This window comes from Corvus hawaiiensis, chromosome 15 (genome assembly GCF_020740725.1).
Source record: "Corvus hawaiiensis isolate bCorHaw1 chromosome 15, bCorHaw1.pri.cur, whole genome shotgun sequence".
NCBI lineage: Eukaryota > Metazoa > Chordata > Aves > Passeriformes > Corvidae > Corvus > Corvus hawaiiensis.
This window is the reverse complement of record NC_063227.1, coordinates 2,926,247-2,947,185: the sequence shown is the minus strand read 5'-3', so window position 1 is coordinate 2,947,185 and position 20,939 is coordinate 2,926,247. Positions and strand designations below refer to the sequence as shown.

At 43.6% G+C, this 20,939-nt stretch overlaps 2 protein-coding genes across 3 annotated transcripts in view; both read right to left on the bottom strand.

Annotated features, from left to right (window-relative positions):
- Positions 1-1,517: 1,517 nt before the first annotated feature.
- Positions 1,518-7,679, bottom strand: C15H5orf47 (chromosome 15 C5orf47 homolog). Its single transcript, XM_048320048.1, has 5 exons — positions 7,194-7,679; positions 6,487-6,575; positions 4,919-5,021; positions 2,750-2,796; positions 1,518-2,366 (listed from the first exon to the last, which is right to left on the bottom strand). Exons 1-5 carry the CDS (start codon positions 7,462-7,464, stop codon positions 2,340-2,342), a joined length of 537 nt encoding a protein of 178 aa, XP_048176005.1. The 5' UTR covers positions 7,465-7,679; the 3' UTR covers positions 1,518-2,339.
- An 8,259-nt stretch (positions 7,680-15,938) lies between these two features.
- CPEB4 (cytoplasmic polyadenylation element binding protein 4) overlaps positions 15,939-20,939 on the bottom strand; it is a 38,412-nt gene continuing 33,411 nt past the window's right edge. For both annotated transcript variants that reach the window (XM_048320325.1, XM_048320326.1), the window contains one exon: positions 15,939-20,312. In XM_048320325.1, the coding sequence (XP_048176282.1) occupies positions 20,085-20,312 (228 nt within the window). In that variant the 3' untranslated portion in view covers positions 15,939-20,084. The remainder of the gene's footprint in view (positions 20,313-20,939) is intronic.

Here is a 20,939-nt window from a genome sequence, read left to right as displayed (position 1 = left end):
GTGACCTCTGTATTTGCACATCTGCTTCAGTTCACACTCCAAGGGAGATTTGTTATTAAAAACTTCAGGTAACTGATCTGCATTTTGAAGAATGTGAAGGAGCAGCAGTGCTGCCCAGGAGCCACAGCAGGACAGTGTGACACTTGCTCTTGGTTCTGCAGTGATGATTGAGGACTTCAGAGCAGAATCAGTTCTTTTCTGAGTCTCTCCTCTGTGATCCAGCGCCCTGAGGGTCCCTTATTTACTTCTCACTCCTTTTAACAAGGAGGGTTTCAATAAATATTTTCATGTTTATCCAACCCTTTTTCTCCTTGTTGAGCACGTTACTTACTTGGAACATGCAAGATATTTCAATGCAGCACTACAACTACTTTTCTTTTGCAGTTGGTACTTAAATGATCACATGAATTAAAAAAAGAATGCACGGAGGTCTGGGTGGATGAGGATGGTGGTCTGGTTTGCAGAGCTTGAGCTGGTTCTTCTCCAGGCCCTTTTTTCAGCAGTTTAACTGCTCTGATAACCCTTGTTCCCAACTGTACCTTTGAAATCTGGTCACTACAGCAGAAAGCTGAAATTTAGCACCCAAAAAGTCAAAAATTGAATGTGAATCCGCATTTTTCCCCACTGCAACAGCTGTTCTGACCCAAAGTGATTTGAAATGTAAGAGCCTTTTCAAAGTACTGCCAAATGAAAGTTCTTGATCAGTAGATTCCAACCAATTAATTATCTCATCATCACCACACAGACCCTTTAGACTGAAGGAGGCACATAGGGATGATTTAGTGCCATACTTATCTTTTATAATTTCTTTTAAAACAGTCATACAGACAGAGGTCTGTATTTATCCAAAGAATCTTAATGTCTTGGCTAAAATTCATTCAGAGCTTTAGGTTAATGCACCTCATCTATCCTGTTAAAGCAGCAATTATGCATCTGGAAGAAAAGTGTTTCCAGGGCCCCTGAAGTCTGTGCCAGTAAAGTACCAACTGCAGCTGCAGTTTACAAGAGAAGAAACATTAGAGCAACAACTCTACAATTTACAAACCAGGATTATAAACTAAATAACTCCCCATGCAAACATTTCATTGATAGAACTGTGGGGACAGGGAGATAGTCTCGTTTAGTCAAAAAACCCCCAAACCCCCCAAAATCCCACGTGTGACTCTAAACATGTGTTCGGAAAATACCAAAGAACTATGACATTTTTGCTCTGCCAGAAAAATGATCATGTCTTGATTGAATACTTTGCCTTCTCATTTCCTTTTCCAAGCTGAAATGTCAACTATTTTAAGTAAAATCCGAATATTACTCAACCACAAACCAGAAGAGAACCTTGACGCCGCAGCTGTCCCTGAAAAGGCACTTTCCAGTTCCCCACTTGCAGTTCTACTACGAAGAAAACAGAGATGAAACCTTTCCAAATGCTTTGCTGCTTAATGACACAATCACCAGCATGTTATTAAAGCTCAACACTCTGACACTGCAGTCATTATATCTGCAAACACCAAGGCATTATGCCAGGAGAAAACAATCTTTTTATTGAAAGCAAGGACGCCTCACTGTGACAGGTGAATGTTTTACTCCAAGATGAACATAACTATTTTTATGCAGTTTTCATGTTCCATTTACACAATTTGCTGGCTTAAAAGGCTTTAACAGTCAATCAAGAGTTCAAGTATTAAGCTGCATAACAGAAGAAAATTATATTGTGTTATTGAAGTCAGGTAGATAAACAACGCCTCGTGATTGTGATGGTACCATTATGAGCCTCAGGATGAACGGGGAGAGAGAAAACATTCACCTGGTTTCATATTCAAAATACTTGCTGAGATTCATGTAGAAATGGATGAAAGAACAGAGGGGGTTATTGTGTAATACTTTAATATCATAAAGTCAAATTTATTCAAATCAGGAAGAAAGGAAAGTGAGGGTTTATTTCTTGTTGAGGAGCTCTGCCTTTCTGAATTTGTGTTTATTATCCTGACAAGCTACACAAATAAAAGATATAAATACAGAGACAACACTAAATGTGTATCTCTTCTTTTGCAAGCAAACTGTCACAATATTATGCTTATTAAAAAGCTTTCTGAAACTAATAGCTCAGTAAAATACCAGCCTTAATGGCTTGAGATAAATATCTTGCAACAGAGCTGTTTAAGCCACTGTAAAAACAAACCTCTTAAACAGCAGAAGCACAAACACCAAGCAAACAACAGAGAACCTGTGTTCCCTAAAGTCACTTTGCAATCTTGCACTGACTCCAGGAAGAACTAGATCAAAATAAAAGCTTTCACTACTTTTTTATTTCCATTGGGGCTGAATATTCCTTTCTTTTCCTGCTACACCCAGCCAAAGATGAACTCGTCCTAGAGAAAAAAAGTGATAAAAGTGAGTTGGTACATTCCCATTAATATAAAATAAAAATCTGTATCAAGTGGGACAAATAAAGACTGTTCAGATTCTTCAGATTGTACTCTCGACCATCATGGAAGGATTTAGATCAAGAAGAAGGCAAAATCCACCTCCCTTTGCCTTGGCAAAGGGCAGAGCCCTCCCTGTGAGGATGGAGCTGTTCTGGTCCCCAAACATCACTGAAATCTTGAAAATATTTGAGCTCAATGTCAGTAATACTTTAGAATATAACTGGCACTTATTATAATAACATTAAACAAGATCAGTGCATGTTTTTAATAGTATTAATTTGCTTATTTTAGCTTTTTCTTTGGCCTTTAATGGACTGCCTACATACCCTGTCCAGGTATGCCCCATTCTGTGACCTCTGGATCCTGTCAGAACCTGCAGGAGAACATCAGGTGGAGGAAAATCATCATTTGCAGTCACGTGGAATCTAATCTTAATTGCAACATTCCAAGGAGTAAATAGGTAGCATTAAAATTCAAGTAGACTTTTGTTCTCGCAAAAAGACTATTTATAGAGGCAATAAAATGCAGCATTAATTTTCTGGCTTTAGTAATCTAGGGAAAAAAAGAAGATAAAAATGAACCCAGTTTATTCAGACTTGTTGATCCATATCTAAATATGTGCTAGAATTATTCCATTTGCTTCTTGATTAATGAAAAACTCAGATCAATAGGAGACTTATGCTAGATTTGATGTTGTGCAAAGTCTGCTAATTAGAAAGAAGGTATTAGAATTGACGGTTTTCACTGAAATAGGGCTTAATAGGAGATTCTCAATTAAAGCTCCTGAGAAATGGGGTAAAATTACAATTAAGGCTAGAGTAAGAGGCGAGGGGGAGGGATTGGTTGGTTGGTGAGGTTTTTTAAGTCACTGGAAGTTATATATAAAGAAAATGCTCTTTCTCTAAAAAGAAATGAGTGGCTGAAAAGGGGACAGGCCCTGTCCATACATCCAAGGTTAAACAGCACATTGTGTGCCCATAACAGGAAAGCAGCCATTATGGTAAGATGGCAAATCCACCCAGGAAATCATATATAAGCAGAATTCTGGGGGGAGGTTTCTTAAAATAACTTGAAATCTAATAATCTATTAAAGATTTCTCCTCCTTTTTTCTTGACACTTGTTCTCCTTTCTCTTGAAATCAAGCAAATATAAATCCAGAAAGATTTTTTTTTTGAATTCACTGTCCTACACATCCATGGATATATGTGTGTCTTAAACATAGATATATATCCAACATATACATTAATAGCTGTGCACAAACACTTCTGCAATGATCTCAGCTGTGGGAGAAAGCACATGGAACAGTTTCCATGGGAGGAGAGATTTATTAGATTGGAACTTCTTAGCACAGAAATGTCACAGAGGCCAATGGAACCTCGACTGATATAAAGAATATGAACAGCACATAATGGATAATTAATATCATGTCATAATTCCAGAATTAATCAGGAATTGGGTTTGAAGCCAACAGAAGTGTTTTTCCACACAATGTAGAGTATTTGCACAATAATTGCGGAATAAGTTGTTGAAGCACACTGTGGAATTTCTTCTCCTATTCAATAACATCCACTGGGGTAGAGATTTCTGTTCTGAACCAGAATTGCCCTTCTTTTGTTCTCATGAAGAAAAATTTTGTGGGAGTGTTTTCTTGTTACATATGTGGAAATCTAATCCAACATTTTACAGAATAAGACACTAGCAGGAGTGGTCCTACACATTGGGATACACCCTAACATGCCCCCATGTGGAAAACATCCAGCAGCAGCAAAGCAAGCAAAGAAAAAGTGCTGTGGGTGAACATGGCATTTTTTACTTGCCTGGTAGCTTTTCATGGATTAGTATATTCTTTTTCCTAGTAATTCATCCAACTGTGAGGCCAGAAATTCCAATTCCACTTGTAAGCATACACTGTATTATCTTAAATTGTGCAGCAGCTACAATGCCTCTAATTGAAATTGGCTGAATGCAGAGCACCAGTTTTAATTCCCAAGTCATTTTCCAGTAATGAAAGAGCTGCATTCAGGGCACAGAGTGAGAACATGTTTGATGGTTTTGTTAAATTGTGTTACAGCAACCTTTGGGGAGCATCTAATTTATTTATTGTCTGTATGAAATCAACCACTATTTTCCTACGTGAAAAAATAAATTATTATTCATACAAATACCGCCTCGGACCCATCTGTGAATAAGTTTAATTACGTATTTCACATGTTCAGAAAATCTTGCAGATGATTTATGTGCATGTCTTTAATGTCAGGCTGCAGCAAACACTTCCACTGTCCTTCCTGAAAACTAATACATACAAGAGTCTCCATGAAACAAAAGGGTTTTTTCCAAAAAAGCTGGAAGTGCCTAAAATATGGAATGAATTCCATTTGTGAGTTGTAACACCTACTACCCAAAACAAACAGCTGAATGGACCTTAAACCTTGGGATCTTCACTTGTATTGATAATGTGTTTTCTCTAGTAAAATAAAATCAGTTCATTTCCTACCTGCTTCATTAAACTGGCTGCAGCTCAACAGGCGACTTCTGAACCTTTCATTTTCCTCAAGCATTTTTGAAATCACTCTCCAGACCTTGTGCCAAACTTCGGACTGAAAGATGAAATGTGAAGCATATAAAGAGTTTGCATTAAAACATCTATAGGGCAGAACTTTAAATTCCCCACAATGACTATGAAGTCCAGATGGGTTTTTTTGTTGAGGACTGGGAGGGAAGAGAAGAAGGGATATATATATATATATATATATATATATATATATGTATGGGATGTATGGAAGAATCACCTCTATTTAAAAGTCAGAAACAAAACTTCCTCCATGATTTTTCTCATGAGGTCTCCCCTCCTTTCTTGCCTGGAACTCTTGTGCTTATCCAGGACTTGAGAAGTGCCCTTCTAGATAAGGAGAGCTTATGAAAACGTGTGTAGAGCCATTAAGCTCTCTTCAAAGTCATCCAAAATGGGGGGGAAAAATAAGATTGTTTATTTTTCCAGGAACAAAAACTTACCCATGTGGTCCCTCAGCAGCAGCATAACTCAGGCCCCAAACTCAGATTCCAGAATAGCAACAGTGTTGCCCTTTTCCATATCAAATCCATATTAATCTGTTTTATAGATGTTGAAAACCTTTACTTTAGAGGCATAAAGCTCTGTCTGTAGTGGGCATGTTTCAGACTTGTACATTGAAAAGATTAAATTGGAATTGTGGACAAAAGCATTCAGTCAAAGGTGGCCTAACAAACAGAAATGGCTATTGACATGCTGATGTTTGGACTTTTGCTGGACCTCATCTGAGAAACTTGCTTAAATCTAAACACAATTCCTTTCTTGAGGACATTTATTGCTAAAACATAATATATATTCCTCATTGTTTTTGAAGACTATTCAATGCACCAGGAGAGCCGTATTCCAGGATGTTATTAGCTGTTCCTCTGCAGTTGGTAGCATTTTGCTGTTTTTAAATCAAATATCTATGACATAACTCTGTTCTAGTCTAGCTGATTACTTGTACTTCACACATTACAGAATCTCATAATGAGTAACTGCTTAATAAATGTCCCTCTTAAAATTTCAAGCCTTTGTCGAACTACTGAACAGGAACAGAAACATGTTTGTGAAGCAGAAAGTAATTCTGCATTGCTACAAGGATGGCGTTAATAGCTCAGATTCCTGCCTTCGCTTATTTGCAACCCGTGGGATTTCTTTGTTTAAAACATGAGAGGAAGAGGAGCTGCAGAGCTTTCTCCTGCTGGGTTTCACCCAGCAAGGTGTGCTGCACCCTGGCCCCAATCCAGCAAAGCATTTCAGTACAGGCTTTAAGTCAACAGCATACTCTCATTTTTCAAGGTAAGCACACACTTAAGTGCTTTATTGAATAAGAGCCAGAATTTTAAAGCCTCCAGAGAGGGAAGATAATACCTTTTTTTCTTTTCTGTAAGTAAGGTTTTCAGTAACAGGCTACCAATTCCATCTTTTAATCTCCTTCATGCTCTCACACACAGAGAACAAGCAGCCTTCTCAAATGCCAAGGCAGCTAATTGAGCTCCCACACTTTATACCTTTTTCTTCTTTCGTTTAATAACTTTATCAACGTTTCTTGAAGGGATGGGAAAGTCAAAGGTGTCAGTCTTAGCCTCTTGTGGGCCACCTAGAAAGAGTTTAAAAAGCTTTTTTTGAGTATTTACAATACATTCCTAAGGAAGCTGTAGATCACTGGCGCAGGTTGCCCAGAGAAGCTGTGGGGGCCCTGTCCCTGGAAGTGTCCAAGACAGGTTGGATGGAGTTCTGAGCAGCCAGGTCTAGTGGAAGATGTCCCTAGGAAGGAAGTGGAACTGGATGATCTCTAAGGTCCCTCCCAACCCAAACGATTCTATGATTCCAGAGGGATCTTTATTTCTGGTCCCAGCAGATTATAGGATGTCAATCCTTACATCCTGCAGATTGTCCCCTTCTTTACTCCATTATAACCCTGGGGCAAGTGGATGTCTCTCAAATGCCACAAAACAGATTTCAAAATTGCACAGCACCCACACATTAAGATAACAGGCTTCTGGGAGCTTTTAATTTCCTCTTTTTCCCAGAACTGGACACAGCACTCGAGGCGTGACCTCACCAGTGCCCAGAACAGGGGAAGAATCACCCCCCTCCCCGCCCCCGGTTCCTGCTGGCCCTGCTATTCCTGGTACATACAATTAAGACAATACTTGAGCCACCTCCAGCCCCTAGAGGGCCCGACACAAGGGGGTTCTCCCGGGGTCTCACGTACCGGGGGCTCGGCTGCCGGGTCTCCCCTCGCCGCCGCTCCCCGCCCGCCTCCCGCCGCCGCCCGGCTCACGGCTGGGCCCGGCCCGCAGCTCCGGAACGGCCCTCGGGGCCCCAGCCCGACCCGGGGGGCTCTGCCCGGGGCTCTGCCGGCAGCCCCGGCCCAGGCGGATCACGGAGCCGCAGCGGTGCGAGCCGAAGGTGTTCACGTACACGAGCGGCACGGGCGGGAGGGCGCGGCGGCCGCGCTCCATCTGCGGCGGGGCCGCGGGCATAAGGGGAACCGGGGCTGCGGGCTGTGAGGGGAGCCAGGGAGAGAGACTTAGTGAGGGCAGCCGAGGGTCGGTGAGGGGAACGGGGGTGAGGGGAACCGCGGGTTGAGAGGAGCCGGAGCTGAGGGACGGTGAGGGGAACCGGGGGTGATGCTTAGTGAGGAGAGCCCAGGGTTGTGAGGGCAGCCGGGGCTGAGGCGGCAGCCAGGGGAGCCGGAGGTCGGTGAGGGGGGCCGGGGCTGAGGGACTGATGTCCCCCTGCCTCTGGGCCAGCGCTAAGGTTTAGCACACAGTGCTGCTGCCCGAAGCCATGTTTCATGCAAGTTATTGATCTATTTGTAACACTGATAAGGGGACACCGGGCTGAAGGTTGTTTGATGTCTTGTTTGTCTCTACAGAGGAACCGGCAACACCTCTTTGGTGCAGGTGCTGCTGCAGTGCCTGCACTGATACAAGGAATTCCTCTCCAAACAGTGCACCTGCTCCAGCCACTTGCTGAACAGTAATGAAACATCAAATACCTTTCTGTCCTTCAGGCAGCAGCAGCAGTGTGACCCCGACAGGATGCCCAGTGTGGTCAGTCCAGCCCATGCAGGTGCTCGACATGTCCCACTGCAGCCATGGGTTTGTTGGATATGGACACTGACAACTGGAGTTCTCACTGAAGAGCTCAAGTCATGGAATTATAGAATGGTTTGGGTTGGAAGAGACCTTAAACACCATCCAGTCCCACCCTGTGCCAGGGGCAGGGACACCTTCCACTATCCCAGGTTGCTCCAAGCCCTGTCCAGCCTGGTCTTGGACACTGCCAGGAATCCAGGGGCAGCCACAGCTTCTCTGGGCACCCTGTGCCAGGGCCTCCCCACACTCACAGGGAATAATTGACATCAAGTCCCACTGATGTTTTCTTTGTCACTAGAATACTGCTCCGGATTATTTTCCAGAGTTCAGCACACTTTTCAAAGGATTGCAAACTAGAAAGAATAAATTCTCTGAAAATACCAGGTTTTTTTTCTCCTAATTGTTTCAGCAGCACTGGCAGCATGAATGGTGCTGCCCTTAGGAATGGATCCAAAGAGATCACGAAGCAAACCGTGGTCATTCCCCAGGCTTTGAAGAGGCTGAGGGTCCCTGTGTGTGTCCAGGAGAAGGGAATGGAGCTGGGGAAGGAGATGCAGCGGCTGAGGGAGCTCAGGGGGCTCAGCCTGGAGCAAAGGAGGCTCAGGAGGGACCTTGTGGCTCTGCACAACTCCCTGACAGGAGGGAGCAGCCGGGTGGGCGTCCAGGACAAGAGGAAATGGACTCAGGCTGGGTCAGGGGAGGCTCAGGCTGGACATCAGCAGGAATTTCCCCATGGAAAGGGTGCTCAGGCCCTGGAACTGCCCAGGGAGGTTTGGAGTGCCCATCCCTGGAGGTGCCCAAGGAAGGGCTGGAGGCGGCACTCAGTGCTCTGGGCTGGGGACAAGGTGGGGACGGGGCCCAGGCGGGACTCGGCGATCCTGGAGCTCTTTCCCTCCTCAGCCGTTCCCGCTCCCGGGTCGCGGCCGCTGCAGTGCGGGCGGGCCCCGCCAGGTGGCGGCCGCTCCCGCGGAACCGGCGCTGCCCCGGTGCCGCCGCTCCGGGCCGGGAGCGATGCCGGCCTGCCAAGCATCCCTGGATTCCCAGCTATTGTACACACTGTCGGGAAAAGGCATGCCGCGTATGCAGCTGCAAACGAGGAAAAACAACTCGCAGAGGCACAGCCTGACAGCTCGCCAGAGTAATTTGTTGTTTCCCACTTATAAAAGGGCATCGCCTGCAGGCTCCAAGGGGTACGGACTAAAAAGGAGGTTGTAGATATAGCACAGCCACTGAGTTAGGAGCCTTGAGATCAACTGTGACCTCAATTATCAACTCTGACCTCCTATATCAGGGAAAGGTTCTTCCCCCAGAGGGTGCTGGGGCACTGCCCAGGCTCCCCAGGGATGCCCCAAATCTGCCAGAGCTCCAGGAGCATTTGGACAATGCTCTCAGGGATGCACAGGGTGGGATTTTGGGGCTGTGCAGGGTGAGGAGTTGGACTGGAAGACCCTTGTGGGTCCCTTCCGCTCAGGATTTTCTCTAATTCCACAATTCTCAACTCCACTCCTTCACAAACCCAAACTCCCTCCTTTGTCAAAACCTGCACTAACCAACCGGCCCAGAGAGGCAGCAGCCAGTGAGTTCATTTTGGGATATTAAACCCAAAAACTTCATTAAAAACTGGTCCTGGCCTACAAACTTCCCCCATTCCATCCATCACAAAGCCCTGGTAAAGAAATCCCTCTTTTAGCTGCAATGCAGCCCACACCACAACCCCCCAGTGAATCCTCACACACAAACCTAAAGAGCCCCGTGCTCATTCCATGACTGTCTCTGCATTGTGCAGGAACACTCGCTGCTGTATCTGCCAGGGCAGGAGCTGCCTGTGCCAGCTGGCAGCTGCTTCCTTCCTGCGGCCTCCTCAGGGCACCACGGCTGCCAAGGCAGTGGTTTCTCAGCACCTGTACTCATGGAAATGCTTCTACCCTGCTAATGCAAACACACAGACCTCATGGGGCACATTTTGTCCACTTTTCCCAACAACACATTGCCAACACTTTGATCTCAAATGCAAATTCAGTTCAGATCCTTTTTAGGATCTGTTGCTACTCAGAAAAATCAATGCCACCTAGAATCTCTCTGCAGATCTGTCAAGTTCAGCTATTTTAGCTGCATACTGCTCTTCACCCACCTTTCCACATGTGTGAGCTGACTACCAGCTGGCCACTATCTCTGTATTAATCACTCTGAGCAAACATCTCAGCTTTTCACCACAGCTGCAACTGTCTGGTTAAAAATAGCCCAGATTCCAGCGTTCAGCCTTGCACCTCACTGTGCGTTTGCTTTGTGTTCCACCGGCAGCTCCTCCGGCTCACAACTTGCGTCGGTTCCTGAATTCCATTGTTCCAGTTTTGCTTTGGCCAAGGATGTGCCATCATCTGTGAGCCCTGACAGTCCTTTTAAAATGAGGCAATTTTTGGTGCCTACAGCTGATGCCAAGGAGAGGGAAGGAAGGAGCCATTGGGACATTGCTGCACGCATGGTCAGTGATCCCTGAAAAAACTCTCCCTTCTGCTGCTGGTGGAGATTTGAGTTTCTCTGAGCATTCTTTGCAGTGGAAAGTACCCATATGATTCCACAGAGTTCATGGAATCACAGAATGGGTTGGGTGGGACATTAAAAATCATCTCATTCTGGCCCTGCCACAGGCAGGGACACCTTCCACCGTCCCAGGTTGCTCCAAGCCCCGTCCAGCCTGGCCTTGGACACTTCCAGGGATCCAGGGGCAGCCACAGCTGCTCTGGGCACCCTGTGCCAGGGCCTCTCCACCCTCACAGGGAGGAATTTTTTCCATACATCTCACCTAAACTTACCCTAAAATTCAACATAACTCAGGCAAGGCCATTGCTCATTAACTGTAACATTATCTTGATCAACTGCAAAGAGTGAATAATCTGAAATAGGACTCTGACACTGAACAGGGAAAAGTGTGCTCATTCTGACAACAGCTACACTCAAACCTTGTTAATTATACCCTCAGCAGCAGCACAAACAATTATTCTATCACCTTCGTTTTCACAGAATATTTAATAAGAGTCACTGGAATGAGGGATTTCATTAGAATGTGGTTACTGTACAAAAGACACTGGGGACCATTTATTAGTGTAACCAGGAATCATTATAAAAACAAAAGTCACGACTTCTGCTAAGTCAAAGCAATGAATTTGCCTTCAGCTTCTTCTTACTTGTAAAATTTCATAATTTAGCCTGCCTCTCAGTTAATTGTGTGAGCAGTAATGGGGCAGAAGAGAGAGAAAATGGAACAGCACCCGCATTTCACAGCAGTGAACCTGCACAGCTCCCACTGCTTTACAAACCACACACATGGGAATCGCTTCCTCCACACCACTCATGAGGAGAAGCCAGTTCTCCCATCTCTTCATGCTGTGCATAAAAATATTTAGCAGGCTATCAACTGTGTTACATAAAAGCCTGAGCCTCCCCTGGAGAGATTTCCATATCACCGAGAAGATCCGCAGGCTTTACAACAAAACCGTCAAGGAGATCAAACCCCCTGGCTTAGCAGAACTTTGTGTTACATCATTTCAACAGATTGCCAGTTGGAAATAAAACTATGGGGAAAACTCAAGAAGACAAAATGAGCCCTGCAATTGCACCAGAATTACCCAGCCTGATTTCCAGGAAAGGCTGGTAGTCAAGTGGATAAAGCAGAAGGCAGCTCAGGACTTCACTTGCTCTGATTTCATTTTTCCAAATGAAAAATGAAATAAATGTGCAAGTTATCGGTTATTTGTTTCCAAATCAGCGACAGGAAAACTTTACCAAGTTTTAGGCTGCAGAGACTATAATATTAAAGATTAAAAGTCTGCTGTTCTGGGGAACATACGCAGTTAGATCCTGAGTGAACACACAGCAGAGGAAATTCAGCCCTACCTGCCACAACCCTCCAGATGCTGAAAGAATCCTGGCTCATGCAGGACACAAAAAGCAAAAATCACTAAATCATCCCCAGATTCAGCATTAATGCAGATAACCCAAGTCCAGGCACAGAAAGCTCACGATTTCTTACCTCTCCTCTAACAGGATCCCAGGCCAAAGTGTGACCACCAACACATCTGGCTGCAGGAGTGCCCATCCCTGGAGGTGCCCAGGGAAGGCCTGGACATGGCACTCAGTGCTCTGCTCTGGTAACAAGGTGGGGATCGGGCACAGGCTGGACTTAATGATCTTGGAGGTCTTTCCAACCCAAAAGATTCTGGGGTTCTCAGCAGCAAGGCCACCCTATAATAGTACTGGGAACTTTGAGACCTGCTCCAGATACCGAGCATTTCCTCCCTCCCTCCCCCCAGAGACATCAGGATGCTGCCAGGAGAGGAGCAGAGCAGGGCTCTGTCTCCATGGATTGCTCTCTCTGCAGAGAAAATGGGAGCAGTCACTGCTTTGTTCTGCCCTCACATTCCTCCACAGACACCCCCTGTAAAAGCAACGCTTGAGCAAATTCCCTTTCCACTGACTGAAGGGCTGGGCTGACTTTGCCAGTGTACAGAGCAACATCTGTCCGTGCACAGCTGGCCCGCTGCAGCAGAGCTGGGGGCTACTGCCTGCTGCTTAGAGGAGAATGCCTCAGAAACCTAAGGAATCCCAGTTAAACTCAGAAACACTGGGCATGAACGTGCTCCCAACCCAACCCAGCGCTGGGCATCAGCTTAAAGCCACGAGCACTGCTTTGCAAAGTGACACTTGGCCAAACTGACAACTTAATGCACAGCAAGGCCTCAACAATCCCTGAGCAAACAGATCCTGGTCCATGAGTCAGCAGCGATGTCAGATGGTGATTTACACCAAGCAAACATTTTTTTCAAGCCTTGGGTTGGAGAAGGCTGGCAGAGATTTTTTTTTTTTAATGCATTGCTCTCCTTCCACTGATTTCAGATGTGGCTGAGTTACCGAGGCACACAGTGCGTGTCCACTGCATCTACCCCAGCACTCTGCCATTTAAACCCAATGTTCTTCACTCCCATGAAAAGCAAAGCAACTCAGGCTGTTGTAGTTTTGGGATGAAAAAATACCCCATGACTGAGAGCAATAAAACTACACCCATTTTAAACATTAAGAATAATACAAACCCAAAATGTGTCCTCACAGTCATCCTTGACCTGTGCTGCGCTCAGAGGATTTAATCTCAGTTTTCATGACTCACCAAAATTAAATTTCAGGAAGAAGAATGCAATCAAACACTGACTTAATACATCTCTATATTTTATGTATACCAAGAGCACTGAGAATTCTGGACCAGCAAATTTTGTGGAGGAACCTTAACAAACACGGTCTCCCACGCTCCGTAAACAAAGTGACTGAGGCAGCTTCCCTTAGGGAGAGATGCATTCAAATAAATCAGCATTTAGTATCAAATTGTCTCTCTGACAAGCCCTACAAGAAGTCAGGAAATTATAGTTCCTGTGCCATGAAAACAGGTGATATCTGATGGCATCAATCAGAGCATGGGGATGCAGGAAGACTTTCCACGATGTATTCAGAGCACTGATTCACCCCCTTCAGTTTCTCTGAGTGCACAGGCAGCTGCGAGGATATTCTTATCCCACAGGCTGTTTTTCACTCTGACAAACTGAATCAGCTCATTTCACACAGAGGAAGGGATGTCAGTGTTTCTCCTCATCTCCCCTTTCCGAGGCTATGACTCGTCCCAGATTCCCTGGAGCCGCACTCAGCATTTTGGGAGAGTCAGGACTGAGCAGAAAGTGTCCGACAACTTCACAGCTCAGAGCCTGTCCTGGAGATCAGCTCAGCCTTTAAATCAGGGGGAGATGGGTTCCATCCACCTCCTGCACCGCCCTGGAATGTGGCAGCTCGTTCAGTGCAAGTGGCACCCGAGAGAGCTCCCGGGGACTGTGCTGGGGGCAGCTCCTGCTGGAAGGAAAAAGCTGGGATCCACACGCGGTGGAAATTCTGGAATTCCACCCAGCAGCGCCTACCTCCGTCTTCTCGAGTCTGCCTGTAGCATTTACTTACAGCTTCCGTGCAAAGTGAAACCCAGAAGGGATTTGTTGGGTCATCTGCCCTAGAAAGTTACCAGCAACTCAGAATCAGCCCATCACTTCCCACAGTGGTTATTTCGAGTTTTGAATGCTCCAGACCTTTCCCCTCATTGATTTAAAAGTTTTAGACTCTGCCTAGGTAAGAAAACTTCATTTATTAAACATTCACCAAGTATTTTGCAATTTTCAGAATAGGATTTTAGAATGAATATACACTGTAATCCCCAACTGTAAATCAGACCTGTTGGATCCTGATAAACATCTCTAAATTTGCAGCACTTTGAATTGGAATGAGTCAGGGAGTGCCCTGTTTGTGAAGGACAAATTCACAAACTGATTCCACCATCACGGCATCCAAAGCCTCGAACCCTCCAATATTCCAGGACCGAATTGCAAGTCTGCCACACATGTGAAAAAACATGAACACATAAATAAGCACATGTTGTCTAAAAGACCATTGGCACTCGAAAACGATATCAAGAACATGTTAATCCCTCAAAGAGGCTGAACTGTGACTATTTCCTAACAATCCCGATGCAAAGAACAGAGGGATAAAGTTTCCCAGCCAAGTCACACGCTGGAACTGGTCAAGAGCGCCTGGTGCTGCTTGGCCGGCTCTGAGCACCGAGGAATTCCTGGCTCACTGGGCAGGCACTGCACCGCAGCCACTCCTGATCCCAAGCATCCCAGCGTTCTGTTCAGTCACGGTAAGGGAATCTGGAATATCTGCATGGAATCACCAGCAAAACTTCCCATTCCTGTTAAAAACCAATTTCCAAAGGCAGGAGCTGCTCCACGTGCACCAGGTGAGGCAATGGCGAGTGATCAGCACTGGCAGAACTAATCCCATCACAGCTCCAGGATCTGCTTTTCCCGGAGCACTCATACAAAGGAATGAGACTCGCTATCCACTGAACATTTGCACCACAATTCCTTCGGTGATGGCACTCGAGATTAGCGGCACAACTCTGGAATTCCTTGAGTACCTGCTGGACAGCCCTTGAAGAGCAGATACACAAGGTAGCAACGCTTCACATGACTTTCTAGATATTTCAAGTTTAGATATTTTAAATTAAGGCTGAAACGAGCAAGTTCTCTAAAATGCCAGATGTCTTCCTTCTGTTACTGTCAGATCACAAGCGTGAGACAATTAAAAAGGAATTCTTGACTGTTCCTGCCTTGCTGGGCTCTGCCCTGGCCCCACTCTGGCTCTCTCTGTGTCCCAGTGTGGTTTCTGACAGGATAAAGGAGTTGGGATTGTTCAGCCTGGAAAAGAGGAAGATTTGGTTGACCCAACTGCTGCCTTCCAGTAGCTGAAGGAAAGATGGAGAGAGACTATTTACAAGGGATGGAGTGACAGGACAAGGGGGAATGGTTCACATTGATAGAGAGAAGGTTTAGATTGGATATTGGGAAGAAATTCCTCCTGTGAGGGTGGGCAGGCCCTGGCACAGGGTGCCCAGAGCAGCTGTGGCTGCCCCTGGATCCCTGGCAGTGTCCAAGGCCAGGCTGGATGGGGCTTGGAGCAGCCTGGCACAGTGGGAGGTGTCCCTGCCCATGGCAGGGGGTGGAATGAGATCAATTTTAAGATCCCTTTCCAGCCATTGTGGGGTTACCTGAGCCTCAGTGGTTCTCTCCTCTCCTGCTGGATCTTCACCTCCCCAAGGAACCTTTGCTGCATTTGTGACCAGAACAGAGCAGCAGAACTTCCCCTAAAGCCCTTTTCACCCCACACAGCCCAACAAAACCCCCTCCCCAAGCCCCACGAGCTTCGGCCACAAAGGAACAAGTTCCTACAGGAAGCTCAAAAAAAAAAAAAAAAAGGTTTAAGGAGAAACATTGAGTTAAAAGTTTTATTCATTCAACATCTCACATTACAAATATTTAAAAATTATATGCATACTGGTATAAATAGTCATTTGCAAACTATTTAATAACATTAATTTTCACTAGCACTTCAACAAATGAACTCTTTAAAAAAAGTAACTTGTGTTATATAACTTAGAGTAGAACATACAAAAATATGAACTTAAACGTGAAAATGACTTTAATAAAAAATGAATTACCCTTATTTAAAATGCTATAATAAATACTACAACCTCCCCATACACAGTAAAAACTATATGGAAATTCAGCCAAGTAGTACAATTAACTGACATACTTAAATAACTTTTCCTTCTGATAATATGAGCAATACATTGGGGGAAAAACATATTAGGGATTAGTAAAAACTAGACACCCACTTGCTAAAAGTTTCACTTCCAAAAAATATAACAAAAAAATCTGATGAAAATTATAAAAACTAATTATACTTTAAAATTCAAAAATATAAAAAATAAAACAGTTGAATACAATATTGTCCCAATTCTTACAATGCTATCACAGTAGCTTTAAAATAAGATAATAAAATAAAGCAAATGACCAAAACCTTTTATTCCATTTTTTTTTAAAAATAATCTCAAATTTACATTAGTAGAAAGTTTGATTTCTGATTCTTTTCTTTAGAAACACCAGCAAGAAAGAGGATTTACTAGAACAGTAGAAAATGACATTTTTAAATGTCTGCAATTAAAAACAAAGAATTACACTGCAAAGATCTTCCAGAAGTCTGAAATAGGTATTGCACATAACTTGAAGTTAACTTGCCACAATTCATCACATTCAAGTTTTAAATCACCTTTGAACAGAAGGTTTTAACTCTTCAAAAACACAAGGGGTGAATTATCAAGTCTTTCCAACAGCATCCTTTATAAAACGCTAGATTCAGTCACTGCAAGGTTGAAATTTGCATTCTGCAGAGGTCTGTGTATGGAGAAGTAGAGACTATACCAAAAAAGCACGGGGCAGTGGGGTTCCTTTACATATAAAATAATCAGAAACACTTTATTTTACATTGCAAAAATAACCATGGAATTACTCTGTAACTCCCCCGGGAACGCCGCTGCTCGTTAATGACACCCCCCCACCGGTACCTAATTACACGTTAATGAGCCTGGGGCTACACGGTAACCCCAGAGAGCCCCGTGGAATCAGAAGGCTTTGCCAGCACTGTTGAAGCACAGAGTAATGGAGAGAATTGTTTATGCCCTGTAAATCGAAGTGTAACCAAAGGATCTGTAAACACGCTTGTCACACAATCACAAGTGAGTATTAGTAGAATAACGATTTCTTACATTAGTCATGCATACTAACATTACGTGCCTGCCACCTAGCAGGCTCTCTTTTATTCTTTAAATATAATTTAAAAGAGCAGACACAGTTCTGCATCAAACACCTAACATCGATTCTTTAGTAATAATAAAAATGGCTAAACATTCACCAAAAACGTCTGCATTTGTGTATAATTTTTAAAAACTCAGTAAGAAGCGGTAGACAATTTTGATGGTTCTTGACTTTTAAATTTCTACACTATATTTATGCATTTAAATTTCATGGGTCTAAAGACAAGTGTCATTTGTCACTTTCATGCTTTTTCTTCTTTAATTCTCAACTTTACATATACTATTTCTTAAATTATATGTACACCAAATACCTGGTGCTGGGCTAAGATGTTTAAGCAACATGCTTTCTTTTCTCTGCAGATTCTAAAATAGCATTGCCAGTGCACAACATCCATAATTCAAAATGTATGCAGAGCACTGAAATGTATAAAAAGCAGAATATAAGAAAATAAAATTTATTAAAATTATTTATATTAAAAAATGAAGTATATGAAGATCTCTCAGTAATAAAAGTACAAAAAGCTACTCTTTGCAATATGAAAAATTGAGGTATTGCATAAAGAGATATCCCGTCAGTGAAAAGTGTGCCTAAAAATGCTCACTGTTGGAAAAACAAGATATACAAAAGTAGTGCATAACAAATATACATTATGTGCATGACAAAATAAGTTAGCTACAAAAACACTGTACCGAAATTCAGCAGGTCATGTACAAAGGGAAAAAATTATTATTCAAAGCTAGTTCTCAAACAGTGTTATTTCTTGTAATGGAAACCCACCTCACCTGTTTGCTGGGTAGGATCGGCACAATAGCACACCCCAAGCCACCTACAAGCATTAAAAAAATGAAAGGAACATTCCAACTATAATTATGTACTTCAGAGAAAAAAAAGTCCCTGACAATCTACACAAGAGCACTCTGCATTTGCATTACTGTTGTCAATATTTTCAGGGATTTCAGTAAAAGCAGCTCCCTTGCTATACTTGACTAATAGACAGCAAATGTCTCCATTTTGACCTTTGGAACTTGGTAAGGTATCAGTTCATTAAAGCCTGTATTGAACACAAAAACTGCTTCTCATAAAGATAATGGGGGCTGGGGGAAGGGGATGAGGGGGGCTTTGAAGGGAGCAGATGTTTTCCAAGCAGTGCCAGGGCAAATCTTTGGTTTGGGAGACTCTCGGGTGGTCCCAGGCCCCTGGGGCCGGGCAGAGATTGCCACAGAATCACTTTGTTTGCACACTGCTACATCCTTGGTGGAGAAGTTGGCCAGGGCATTTAGTTCAAAAGTACTAAAAATAAATTTTCAGAACTACTCCTTCATTCATCTGTTTCAAACTAAACCCTCTGCACCCGCTCGTCAGCGTTGGGTTCACGTGTCCTGGGCTGATGCTTCTCAAGGTAGGACTGAGTTCCAATAAAGCCGGCGTTAATTAGCGATGTTGGCACTTCAAACACCTGCGTGTCTTTATCTCCCCACAATTAGTTCTGAAGAGCTGGGATTCTTTCTACAACAAGAATAAGAAAGGCATCTGCACACTTGCACCATTCCATGCACAAATTCAGCCCACAGTGCAAAGCAACATTTGGAAACTCCTGGGTTCATGCCTTCTGTTATAGCTAAATTTGAGGGGATTGAAAAGTGACTTTACAGCCGAGATGGGAAACCAATAAGCAGCCAATTTGAGTTTGTGTGCCACAATGGAATATCAAAACTCCAGTAAAAATCAGTGATATCCTTGAGGTATCTTTAGGTTTTCTACTTTTTCACGTCAAAATGGAGAGCAAAGGCTGGCCCCTGATGAATGTTAGTATATTAGGATATAGAGTTATATATAGCCATCAAAAATAAAATCTATATATTTATCCTTCAGGAGAGGAAATGCCAGTTCACTAGTTGTCATTACTCTAGCTTTGGTAGGATATCTAGGGCTGTAACCAGACAATTGAGTTCTCTTAAAGAAAAAAAAGTGCACTCCCCCCTCAGTAGTAACTTTACTCAACTTTTACATTCAGGAATTCTTAAAATGTAATCATTTTGATGAAAATATAGTAAGCTCTGCCTATCTCATTAGAAATTTGGATGTGGGTGGTAGCCAGAGGCACGGTCAGATACACACCGAGCTAAAATTTCAGCCTCGAAACCCTTAAAATATTTAAAAAAAACCCAAAACAAAACAAATCATTATTATAGTGCTGCTTCAACTTTGCTCATGCATTTTTGTTGCTTTAAACATGCTCTTTCCTGTTGGTAGGTAAATGCTAACTTCATCTGTTGCTGGAAAAATCCAAAGTCCAAACAAACAAAAAAAAAAAAGAGGCAAAAACAGGCTTCCCTGGGGGAAAAGTGTCAGAACAGACTGATAGTGTTATTGTTACACGGTTATTTAATAAAAGTATTATTATGTTCTTTATTAACAATAATTTAATTAAAAAACCAAAATACTCTATTGTTTCAATTCTCTTCTCTTAATATTTTTCTCTCCTCTAAGAAAACGTTGCAGGAAATTAAGTGTTCTCTCGGTAGTAAAGACAAGAGAATGCAACTCGCTTGCAACATGTTATCGATACGAAAAGGAGTTCCCAATACAGTTTTCAATGACAAGATTCTATAAAATACCCATTATAGGTCATTCTTTCGTTAGACTATTGTTAAATTACAGACTACTACAAAAGGACATGCTGTGAGTGAGGGACGGGGTGGGGAGGGCAGTCGGGAGAACAGAAGAGTGCACTTAATTGGAGGCCTGCAAATGAGCGATCCTTTAGTTCCAGCGGAATGAAATATGTCTCGGGCGGTCCCCTCCCTCCTTCACCAGGGGCTTGTGGAATTCCCTGCCGGCCCGGGAATGGATAGCAGCCCAGCAATATTCACAGTAATACTGCAGACACGTCACGTTAGCACAGAAGAACGGGGCGAACTTCCCGCCGCAGCGGGCGCCCTGACACTCGTCACACAGCTGATCGTCCAGGACATATGGCTTAACTTCCACCTGCAGCCACAAAACAAGACAATTTATCATTCTTCGTTGCAAATTCTTAATTGCACACCCGTGTTCTAGCAGGCAGCCGGCAGTTAATGCAGTAGGGAATGCTACACTCAAGATTTCCCCCTCGTGACGCCTGATCGTGGCTGTTGAACACCCAAAACTCCAGGCACTTCAACACTCCTACCCTCTCCTTGATCCTTAAAAAACACCCCCAGAAATCAGTGCTGACCACTGATCACACCTGCTGTCTCTGATTTACAGAAAGGCCCAAACAACCTATTGTTGATACACAGACTGACACCAAAACCCTGGATGATTATGGGAGTTATTTTTGATGACCAATTAAGTTCCTTCCCTTTCAGGCAGGAATGGAAACTGTTTATACAGCACCATAACTGTGGATTAAATATGCACATGGCCTGCAACTTTCAATATCCGAAGTCACAACATTAAAAATAATTAATTTATTCTCTAAATAAATACTCCATTTCTGTATTCTTTTTCCATGGCTTAGTCCTCTCAGCTAAAGGAAATCCACCTGATCTTGTTGGGATCAAATGAGAGGCTTAACATGGGACTGATGCCCTCCTACGCTGCTGGCATTAAGGGCCAGGTGATGGGCAGGAATTC

Excerpts from the sequence above, each read along its gene's own strand:
- C15H5orf47 (XM_048320048.1), bottom strand. The coding sequence starts at position 7,464 with ATGCCCGCGGCCCCGCCGCAGATGGAGCGCGGCCGCCGCGCCCTCCCG. Across the intron at positions 5,022-6,486 it reads TTAAACGAAAGAAGAAAAAG|TCCGAAGTTTGGCACAAGGT; the intron begins GTATAAAGTGTG and ends TTCATCTTTCAG. Across the intron at positions 2,367-2,749 it reads ATGGGGCATACCTGGACAGG|GACGAGTTCATCTTTGGCTG; the intron begins GTATGTAGGCAG and ends TTTTTTCTCTAG.